General features: G+C 41.9%; 2 protein-coding genes across 2 annotated transcripts in view; both read left to right on the top strand.

Moving 5' to 3' along the window:
- Positions 1-4,780, top strand: part of SET (SET nuclear proto-oncogene) — a 17,944-nt gene extending 13,164 nt beyond the window's left edge. The window contains exons 5-10 of the mRNA XM_009634284.2: positions 385-527; positions 1,262-1,365; positions 1,532-1,645; positions 3,219-3,389; positions 3,496-3,642; positions 4,561-4,780. Coding sequence (XP_009632579.1) covers positions 385-527; positions 1,262-1,365; positions 1,532-1,645; positions 3,219-3,389; positions 3,496-3,642; positions 4,561-4,584 — 703 coding nt within the window. The 3' untranslated portion in view covers positions 4,585-4,780. The remainder of the gene's footprint in view (positions 1-384; positions 528-1,261; positions 1,366-1,531; positions 1,646-3,218; positions 3,390-3,495; positions 3,643-4,560) is intronic.
- A 4,078-nt stretch (positions 4,781-8,858) lies between these two features.
- PKN3 (protein kinase N3) overlaps positions 8,859-10,904 on the top strand; it is a 21,222-nt gene continuing 19,176 nt past the window's right edge. Inside the window, exon 1 of the mRNA XM_035890219.1 lies at positions 8,859-8,868. The gene's annotated coding sequence lies outside the window, so the exon portion shown is untranslated. The remainder of the gene's footprint in view (positions 8,869-10,904) is intronic.

The following is a 10,904-nucleotide window of genomic DNA, read 5'->3' as shown; positions in this document are numbered from 1 at the left end:
GTAGTGTGCTTGTCTGCCCAAAAGTTATAAAGAGGAGGCGATGGTGTTATGCGTTATCCATCTTCAGGTCTTTGCAAACAAAATGTTTAAGAGGTAAATACTACTTTGCTTTGCATAAATAAGGGTGCGTCCCTCATGTAATGCTGCAAAAAAATACAATGTGTTAAGCACGTTTCATTAAGATCAGTGAGATTGCTTCTGGTAGTGTGTTTCTTAATAGTCGTTCCAGGTTTGGGCCTCAGTTTTTTGTTTGAAGATGCCTCGTTTGTTGAATACGGCGGACCAGTCTAATCGGAGCCATTCAGTTTTTAGCTAACTACTGATGATGTGTCTTTAAATGTCAGTTCTCTTCTCCTGTGGTTAACGTGGCTCTTTCTATTACAGACTGAATGAACAAGCCAGTGAGGAAATTTTGAAAGTAGAACAGAAATACAATAAACTCCGCCAACCATTCTTCCAGAAGAGGTCAGAATTGATCGCCAAAATCCCAAATTTCTGGGTAACAACATTTGTCAACCACCCACAAGGTATATTCTTAATAGACCTCTCTTTTTTTTTTTTTTTTTTTTTTTTTTTTCCCCCTGTAAATTCAGTGTTTGCTTGCTTGTTATGTGAGTGTCTTGCAGCTCTGAGGGTTTCCTAGAATTGTTGCTGGGTGTATGTTTAATCAGAAGCCTGCTTCATATGCAAACACTTCCTTTTTTTCCTAAAGTGCATTTTATAAGCTTTTTATTTCTTGCATTTGTTGAACAAAGGAACATCTTGTTTGCTAAAATCCTATGTTGGTCTTCTTTCTGCATTTTAAAGGACAAATTTCCCATTTCTCTTAGTTAATTGGGCCCTTTAAAGGGAAAAAAAAAATGATCTGGTTTGTTTGGGGTTTTTCTTAATTGGAGGTGAGCTCCTTGGCACTCTTAACAATCGACTTTCTGAGAGGACAAAACAAGTTTGTAGGCTGCTTAGATTGGGCAAACTACATGTGTGAAAACGTGTTTCGGAGAGAAGGGTAGATGTATGCAGGTAGCTTTTGCTGCCTTAACATTGAACTACAGCAAGCAAACATGTTTTCACCTCAGCAAATGCAAATCACACAAACGCTAATACTCTGCTGGCTGGTAACTCGAAGAAAACGGGCCACAGGAAGTTGCCTTGGACAGATGTGTTGCTTTTCAAATCTTGCTTACTATCAGTTTCCTGTATTTCATCTGCACAATACGTGTTTCATAGCTTTGTTAATGTGGGATTCCTAATTCTGTCTTAGTATCTGCACTGCTGGGAGAAGAAGATGAGGAAGCACTGCATTATTTGACCAGAGTGGAGGTGACAGAATTTGAAGACATCAAATCAGGTTACAGAATAGATTTTGTAAGTACTTTAAATAATTCCTTCACTTGTGATTTTTCTGGTTTTTTTTTTAAAGTAATCACATATTGGATTGTAGTTTGTAATTTAATCTCTTCAGTTATTCATTTAATACCAGGTTTGACTAGGCATGTGTCTTTACCTTAACTCTTTGCTTTCAACTTTGCAGTATTTTGATGAGAATCCATACTTTGAAAATAAAGTTCTCTCCAAAGAGTTTCACCTCAATGAAAGTGGAGACCCATCTTCAAAATCAACTGAGATCAAATGGAAATCTGGGAAGGTATGTCTCTGCATCTGGGAGAGATGACTGCTGCTCTGCATGATACCGTCACTTTAATTACGTTCCTTTTACTTTTTTTCTTTTTCTTTTGTATTGAAACTGCCTTGTCCTCCCTTTTCTTCCCCCCTCAACCCCCTTGCTATGTCTCTACATACATAGTTCATGCCTGTCTTGCAGGGTTCAGAATACCCTATTGATGTGGAGATCTGTAGTGAATTCTCTTGCTTAGTTCACCACCACTGTTAAAACAGTGAAAGTACAAGTATGAACAGGTGGAGAGAATTACAAGAATTACAAGTGCCTGTCTCTCTTTGGCCTGGACCTAGACTTTGTGTTTTGTGGTTTTCTTAAGATAACTATTAAATAATGAGTTCTGAGGACAGCGGGGGTTTGGGGGGGTCAGATAGTGGGGGGGTGAATTTTTTTTTTCCCCTCTTTATTTCCTTAACTTCCTTTCCAGACACTACATCTTTGTAGAAGTTGCAGCCACACAATAATGTGGGCACGTCTTTCATCCAGACAGCATTCAAATGTAGTTAAATTGCTGTAGCTAGTTTCTGTAAAAGTTGTGAGCATTTTCATGATATCCTGAAGATTTTTGAAATGAATATTTAAAAGTAGAACTGAGGGTTGCAATTAAGTCGCTGCTTGTTTTGTCACCCTCTGGTTGATAAAAAAACTTAATCTTTTTTCGTTGAGAACTACAACTTTTCCTCAAGTACAGAGTTACAGTCCAGTGCGAACTAGCTGACTGATCTTTACAACATACCACAAAATCAGTGTGAATTCTGGTATTCTTGATTAAACAGTCTAAACCTGTAAATGGTGTGATTCTATCAAGAAAATAAATACTAAAAGTTTGGAATTACCATATGGTCAAAGAAAGAATGCATTTAAATAGCAGATAGTAATTTTCTTTTCAGACTTAGCAAACAGATTGTTGCAAACTTATTAAAATTCTGGGGTAAGGTGGCAGGTACAGGATTTTTATGTTCTTGTGGCCATAGGTTTTAGCGGATTGTGTAGGTTTTTTGATTTAACTACAGAGAATGACCTGAAGACTTCAAAGCGAGAAATCTTAGGATAAGAAGAGTAGGCAGTTCTTTATTTCAAGGAAAAGACAGAGCTTAGAGATGTGGAGACTGAGTTTTTCTTAAATTGTGTGTATGTAGTAGTTGTAGCATTTAGCTACAATTACAGCTACTCTGAGTAGCATTTAGGCATCGTGAGATCTTTTTAAGTTCAGTATATCATTAAATACTTGTCTTACTTGTACTTCCCTGTGATAGGGAGCAAGACCCTGTGAATTTTCAGTATTTCAGTGGAGGTTGTTAAAAGAAACAGGCGGGTTTACTGTTTTCTCATGTTCATGAGACATGCAAGTGGCTGAGTTGTATCTTCTGTGAGTTGTTTGTGTTTCAAATGTTTCTTAAAGACCCCTTCATGAAAGAGGGAGTAGTAAGTGACTTCTTGTGGTTGTTTAGACAAGTACATTTCTAAGTGGTGCTTATTTAAAAAAAAAAAGTGCCATGTAAAGGCCCCTTCTTAGGGAACTTCTTAACTTTGTTTCCAGGATCTGACAAAACGTTCAAGCCAGACACAGAACAAAGCCAGTAGGAAGAGGCAGCATGAAGAGCCAGAAAGTTTCTTTACCTGGTTCACTGATCACTCCGATGCAGGGGCTGATGAACTAGGAGAAGTCATCAAGGATGACATCTGGCCAAATCCATTACAGTACTACTTGGTAAGTATAGCACTGAGTTGTTGGTATTGATCTGTACCCATAATAGCACTGTGCAAGTGAAAGTGAATTTGATCACTGTAGTTAATGTTGCATATGTGTCTTTAAGGTTCCTGATATGGATGATGAAGAAGGGGAAGGAGAGGAGGATGATGATGATGATGAAGAGGAAGAAGGGTTGGAGGATATCGATGAAGAAGGAGATGAAGATGAGGGGGAGGAAGATGAAGATGATGATGAGGGAGAGGAAGGAGAGGTGAGTAATCTTCCCCCTTCCATCTCTGGTATATGAGAATCAAAAGAAATTTGTAAGACAGATCTTATAAGAATACTGAGCCATTGTTAAAAAGGTAAAATAGTTCTTTTCTGTACAATCACTGACAAGGTGTCGGGGGGGTGGGGAGAAGCAGAACTGTTACTACCCTAACTTGCAGCATGGTTTAAGGGAAGTGCTGTAGAAGAACTAGGATACTAGTGTAACAAAATTCTTCTTTAATTAGTGAACATTCTAGCAACACCTTACTTGTAAATAGCTTTTGTTGATGCATCCAGTTTTGTCATCCTCCCACCTGTTGGTTTATTTCTGCTTATGGCCAGCTTAGCTAAGACTGTGTTGGACTCAGGAATTAGAAATTTCCTGTAGTAAGTGGGATTCCAGGGACAGCATTCAGGGTGTTGGTACTTCAAAGTTTAGTATGTCTTTGTTTCTTGTATTTGGGCATGGTGTGTCTGAATTTCAGCAGCAAAAAACGATTTGTATTGAGATAGGAGAGTACAGGGCTCGAATATGTAATCTAGAATTTAGCATCTGAAAGTTAAACTCTGAAGAGCGAAATGCTTCAAGGGGAAAGAAGATGAGCCCTTCACTTTCTAAATGTTAAAGTTATGTCAATGTTTGTAGCGATTCTACGTCACAGTAGTTTTTCAAACCTGAGGTTTGTTGATTGGGACATCTAGTTATTAACTGTTTTCTATGTAGATAGGTACTCACAGCAAGTGTTACTGCTCCTTAGCGAAGAGGGAAAAATTGTTTATCATACGGCACGCTATAAGTAACGCTGTAGGGCTGTATAGTTTGTAGGGTAGGAAAACATTATGGTTATTGCAATTGAAAGTTCGTGCTATCTAAAGTTTAGTGATTAGAATTTCTTAATTGTTGCTTATCTTTCAACAGGAGGATGAAGGAGAAGATGACTAATTGAACACTGATGGATTCCAAACCCCCTTTTTACCTTTTTAATTTTTCTCCAGTCCCTGGGAGCAAGTTGCTGTCTTTTTTTTCTTGTGCTCAGTCGCCTTGTTCTCTTGAGGTCTCTTTTTCTCTCCTCTACACCATGGTTCACAATTTATTTTGGGGGAAATATCTTGAGCAGAATACAGTGGAAAAGAATCTACCAGTGTCTGTTTCAAGTTCATTTTTATCCCTTTCTGTCTCAAAACAAAAACTGTTTATGGAATCAACACACCATGTTCTGTGGGAAAAAAGAAAACCTTCTGCTCCCTTCACTCTGCTGGAAGCTGAAGAGTGCTAGGCCCCTGTGTAGTAGTGCATAGAATCTAGCTTTTTTCCTTCTTTCTCTGTATATTGGGCTCAGAGATTACACTGTGTCTCTATGTGAATATGGACAGTTAGCATTTACCAACATGTATCTGTCTACTTTCTCTTGTTTAAAAAAAAAAGAAAAAATTAAAAAAAAAAAAAGGGGTTATAGAAGGTCAGCCGGGGTGGGTTTCAGATGTTTGGGTGGGTTAAGTGGGCATTTTGACAACATGGCTTCTTCTCCTTTGGCATGTTTAATTGTGATGTTTAACAAACATCCTTGCGGTTTAAGATGACACTTTTAAAATAAAATCTTCTCCTAATGATGACTTTGAGCCCTGCCACTTGATGGAGAATCAGCAGAACCTGTAGGATCTTATTTGGAATTGACATTCTTTATTGTAATTTTGTTCTTGTTTATTTTTAAATTCTTTTTTTTTTTTTTTTTTGTTTCACTGGAAAGGAAAGAAAGATGCTCAGTTTTAAACGTTAAAGTGTACAAGTTGCTTTGTTACAATAAAACTAAATGTGTACACAAAGGGGCTGGTTGGTCTTCACTGAAAGAAACAGTTTTAATATCCTGGTTTGAACTTGCTTGTAGTTTCTTTGCATTTTTGGGGGCATTTGGTCAGTATTTATGTAGTAGAGTGCAACGTTGTGTTGCGTGGACTGATAATCAGTTCATCTAGTTTCCGCTCTTTCAGTACTTGTAAAATGTTTCATTTGGTAGCTAGTACTGCACACTCTGTTTCTTGAATTACCTAACTCTGTAAGACAGGGCTGTAGGTGCATATGCCTTGTGTGAAGACAGAGGTTTCTATCATGTTTTGCAAAAAGAAAAATCACTTGATTCTGAGATTTATTTTTTTTTAAAGTAGTAACCTGCAGTACTGTATCTCCAGTAAATCACTTTGCATGAAAACATCATGCAAGCTCAGAATAAAAAGACCAGGGGGTCTTATATATAATAAGATTTGGGTGTTTTTGTAAGTCTCTTTAGTTGAAAATAAATCTTAAGTGGAAGCTAATTTTTGGGCTATTTCAAAGAGCAAGATTCTTGGCGAAGCTCATGTATAAAAAGTTGCTACTTCACTGCTTTCTTTCCTCGGTAGCAGCATGTATATATGCTTTAGATATACTGTACTCTTTCATTTTAAGAGACTGCATTTGAGTAGCTTGTAACAATTTCACATAGAGGTTGTTGGTACTGGTATTCCACAAAGTGTAATGAAAGTTGTTTTAACATGCTGTGCTTTTGAAATATTTAAAAAATGTTGTATCAGCTAATCTAAAATTCAAACAGCTAGTTCTCTTTGGATGTGTAGAAAAGACTGTCTTCTGGGAAGACTTGCTGTTATATTCTCTGATTCCTTTTCCTCACAGAATTTGCTATAGACAAATTCGGCTTTTTTTGATGCTTAAGAATTCACTTTGCAGAACAAGATTAATCTCTATTTGAGACATACCCAAATAATGTGCGTGGGGAAACATTCTGTAAGTGTCTGGTCCAGCTTGGATTCAATCCAATTATCAGAGATAATACAACGTCCAGTCTGCACGTGATCAATGCAAAAATAAGGCAGCCATTTACTTTATCCCATCTCAACAAAAGCTTCTGCCCTGATCCTGCTTGCAGAGCAAAGTAAAATGTTAATTGGTAATGGTTTCTTACCATCTAGAGAGAGAAGGAACAAAACCTATGAAGTATAAATTTTAGATTTCTTCTTCATTTGATTCCTTTTTGTTGTAGGATTGAAAACCGCTTCCTGTTGTGGTAGAGGGTCGATGTGCTATTACTTGCCATGATGCCTCGTTACTTTTTATGTAGTCCTAATTGATTGTAGTTCTTCAAGGAAAATAATTTTTTCCTTGCTTTAATGCTTTAGGAAAAATACTGTGCCATTGTTGTTACACCCCTGTTAGTTACTAGCAGAAAACCTATAAAAACTGTTTTGAAAGTAATGAAAGCTTCAGGTTCTGTAAAGTCAAATACCATGAAAAGAAATGAGAAGTCTGGATAATGAAATGCTACTTCTGAGATTTTTCTTGCACATTCTTTAAGATTTTACAGGGTGCCAAAACACTCTTACTACTGTACTGATAATACTGAATTTCCTGTGAAACTTAAGGGTTTACTCCTGGCGACAGCTAAAGAGTAAACTAACGTGCTAAAAGAATAAACCATATTTGTTAAGTGTAATCTTAATTTTTTTTTTTCTAGCAATGGAAATGAGTAGGGATTAACACATTTCTCTGCAATGCTGAAGGAATACTACAGATGGCCATCATGTGCTTTGACTGTTCACTTAATGTCTAATTTGGCTGAATATATGTAATGGGTGTCCATTTTACTTGATTTAATTTGTATATGCATATAAAGAGCATTTAAAGGTAGACATCCACCTTGGATAAGAATGGGAGAATCATTCTTATTAAATATCTGTATCATTAATTCCTCACGGCTGCTTGAGCTCCTCACATCCAGTTAATCCTGCCAAGTGAAATTTGTCACAGGTGGAAGATGAATTTGGGCTTCGTGGCCTGAATTTCCAGGGTTAGAATATAGAGTTGGCGTCAATTTAATAAACATGAAGCTACTGTGCTGGGGCTGTATGACTTAAATGACTCAAAGGTTATTTTTTATCTTAAGTTTGAAGTTTAATTGCTATAAAATGGAATCTTTTGTCTGTAATTTCTAGTGCCAAAGGAAAGCAAATACATCCGTGTGTGTGTAAATACAGTTAGAAAGGTTTGGTTTTTTTAAAGGGTATCTGTGTGCTTATTCATACTTGTCAACATAGTTTTTGTCCCTGTAAACAAGCATTATCTGAATCTATTTCTCAGTCATTTATGCCATTCATTTGAATCTGTAATCTTCTCTTTGTACCACATTCTAAAACAGGTGCATAACGATAGTACTTTGTTTATTGGATACTGTTCCTGAATTTTGAAGCCATGCTTTTTTTTTTTTTAAGAGACTGAAATCAATGAAATAACTTCTCTGATGTACCTTCAAGATATCCTTCTGTTTGAAGGAATTAAAGTACATTTAACTGTTACTTGATGTTACTATTTCTAAGAGTCTTTTTCAAAAGAATCAGTTATTAGTCCCAAACTTGGCATTGTCTTTCATGGGTGAGGCTGGTAGTGCTCACTTCTTTTATGGATATCAGGTGCCCAGTGTGATAAGAGTGACAGGAGGTCACAAGTGACTCTGGAACAAGATGCTTGCTTCCTCTGGGGAACAGATTTATGTTTATCTCTTGCCCTCCTCCTGGATTAAAAATGGAGACTTCTAAGACTTTTCTTTTGATCATCACCTTCTCTGAGTAACTGTGCCCTAGTGGAGGCAGTCCTGTAAGACACAACTCCCGGTTCCTGCTAAGTAGCCTTAGCTCCTCTGCACAGCGCAGCCGGTGGGGCCCGGACATTCCCCCCTCCAGGCTCGGCCGTGCCCGCTGGGGCCGGCTCTCTAAGGCACCGGGCTGCCCGGGAGCTGCGGCAGCCCCGCTGCTGCGGGAGGATTTCTGCAGCACCGGACAGGGGCTGTAGCAGCGTCCCCCCTGGGTGCTCCTACGGGCTGACCCGGGAGGGCTGTTCCCTGGCCGGGAAGGAGGGTAAAACGGGAGAGTTGGCCAAGGTGAAAGGCGGAGGTCTCCGGGAAGCGAGGGCATCCTTCCCCTGCGCTTTCCCCTCCCTTCTAGCGCTCGCATAACCGCAGGCAAAACGGCAAGAGGCTTTCCTGGAGCCGTAATCGGTCTACAAGCCGGCGCCGCGCACATCCCTTCTCCTCGGGTTTAGCGGAGGACAAGCGGCTGCCGGTTCAAGGGCAGGGGCATGCCTCAACCCTCGGCACCCCCTCCGGGAGGCGCCCAAAAAAGACCGCGCGGTTCGATCCCGGGACCGCCCCCACCCGGGGGTTCGGAAACAGCGGCCCGCCCGCCCCCCGGGCCGCTCACACGCTCCCCCTTCCCGACGATGATCCTACCTAGGCAGGAGCTGCACCTGGAGGGCTGGCCCGGGCCCGGGGGTGTCGCCAGGGCACGGAGGAGCCATGCCCCCCGGGGTCCTGGAAGGGCTGGACAGGCACGTCGTGCTCCCAGCTGTGCCACTCATCTTCCCGTGGGACAGAGGTTGCCGAGTGGGCAGGAACTGCTGATCCCACGCACCGGCCCCCTCTATCCGCAGGATAGAACTGCAGGATACAACAGCTGAACCGTGCCCGGGGGATGGGCTGAGGGCCCCCCCCGGGTAGCCAGGGACATCTCTGACCGGGAGGGAGGCAGAAGGCTGCAAAGCCAGAGCTGGCATCCTCCTTGGCCCCCGGGATCACCCGCGCTCTGAGGGCCAGCCATCGGCCAGCCCCATCCCTCCAGGCTGAGGAGCTGTTTCAGCCAGATGGCCCTCGGCCACCTGCTCCCCAGGCTCCCTGAACTGCCCCCAAGGCCTCCCCCTGCTTCACCCAGTGGGTACAAGACCCGAAGGAAAGAGGGGGAAGCCCCTGGGTGAACCCCCAGGGCAGCGGTGGGCAAATGGACCTCTGCAGCCACTGCCCCACCAGGAGCTCCCACCAAGCCTCTCTCCAGCTGATGGAGCCAAATGCAGCCCTGATCCCTGTCTGCTGGAATGGGCTTTGTCCGCTGAACATATGGTAGTGTCCCTGCTCCTCTGAAATTCAGTCCACGCCTACTAGTTTGACTTGCCCCTTCCCAGTATTTCTACTGAATGAACAGTTTAACTAAAATCATTCCTTAAACACTAAACAGAGCCTGGACCATGTTACAAATAGCAACAGGTTCCAGAAGGGTTTATATTAATCTAATGTGCTTTCTTAACATGCTTTATTAACAACGGGGGCATGTTCAAAGGTTTTATAGAAGTTTAAGGCTTTATTAATTCAACTCAATTAAGCTAGATTTAAATTTTACAGTTTCTGGTGATTTCCTTTTACTAATTATTCAGTTGCAGATCACTTACAAAATGCTTATGCCAGAAAAAAAACTGTTCTAATTAAATAAAAGGAAAATATTTCTGATTATTAGTGTATTTCTAAATTTGTACATGGGAATACTATAACCTCTGGATGCCTTCTGGCTCAAAGTTGTGTATTGCTCCAGGACTGAAAAAGCATATTAGTGCACTAATATTACACAACACTGCTGCAGAGGGATCTTACAAGTGGTGGGTTTTGCCACCTGGAAGCAATAAGTATCTTTTTCACTTGTTTTAAACGCCGGGCCTATGACTCTGCATGCCGGTTCTGCATGGCATGATGGCAGTACAGAAGTGTGGTGGTTTTTCACTCATGATAGCTGGGGGATTACTGCCAGCCTCGCCAATGCACTTGGGTTATTTTTTCACTCAAATAGTTAGCTGAAACGCCAGATCCTACATGTAGAGGGGCAGAGAAAAAGTTAGTCAAAAACCGCCACTGGAGACGGGCATCACCCCCTTTCCAGGGAAGCATCCTATCTAAAGGAGAGTTGCAGTTTGCTTGTTCTCCTACAAACAAACACCAGTTACAAGTTAATCTGGAGAACTAAAATTGGAAACCACCTGATCGACTCAGCACAGCAAACTGGGCCCAGGCTGGGGCCAGCTGCAGGGATTTTTCCTCACAGCGCCCAGCTCCCAGAGGAGGTGTCAGGAACCGATCGGGGCCCGAGTTAAGGAGATCTGTCATTGTGTACGTCCCCGTACCGTCCCTTTGGCACGAACCCACAATTTTTTGTGCCTACAAAGGACACTGACCCCCTAAAGCCTCTCCTTCCCCAGCAGCCCGACGCGGAGGGCGATGCCCACGCTGGGAAGCGGGAGGTACCTCAGTCTCCTCAGCGTCCGGCCTGTCGCGCCTCTCTCCTTCCCGCCGCCATCCTGGGCGCGCTGTGGGACCTCGCCCCCAGGTCTCGGCTGCGCATTTCCCCTCAGGGCGGGCGAAGGCAGCGGGACAACCTCCTGACAGGGGTGGGAGCCGCGGC

The sequence above is a fragment of the Egretta garzetta genome, unplaced genomic scaffold, assembly GCF_000687185.1.
Source record: "Egretta garzetta isolate BGI_Z169 unplaced genomic scaffold, ASM68718v1 scaffold190, whole genome shotgun sequence".
Classification (NCBI taxonomy): domain Eukaryota; kingdom Metazoa; phylum Chordata; class Aves; order Pelecaniformes; family Ardeidae; genus Egretta; species Egretta garzetta.
Note: the sequence above shows the minus strand (reverse complement) of the source record. Positions and strands in the feature narration are given on the sequence as shown.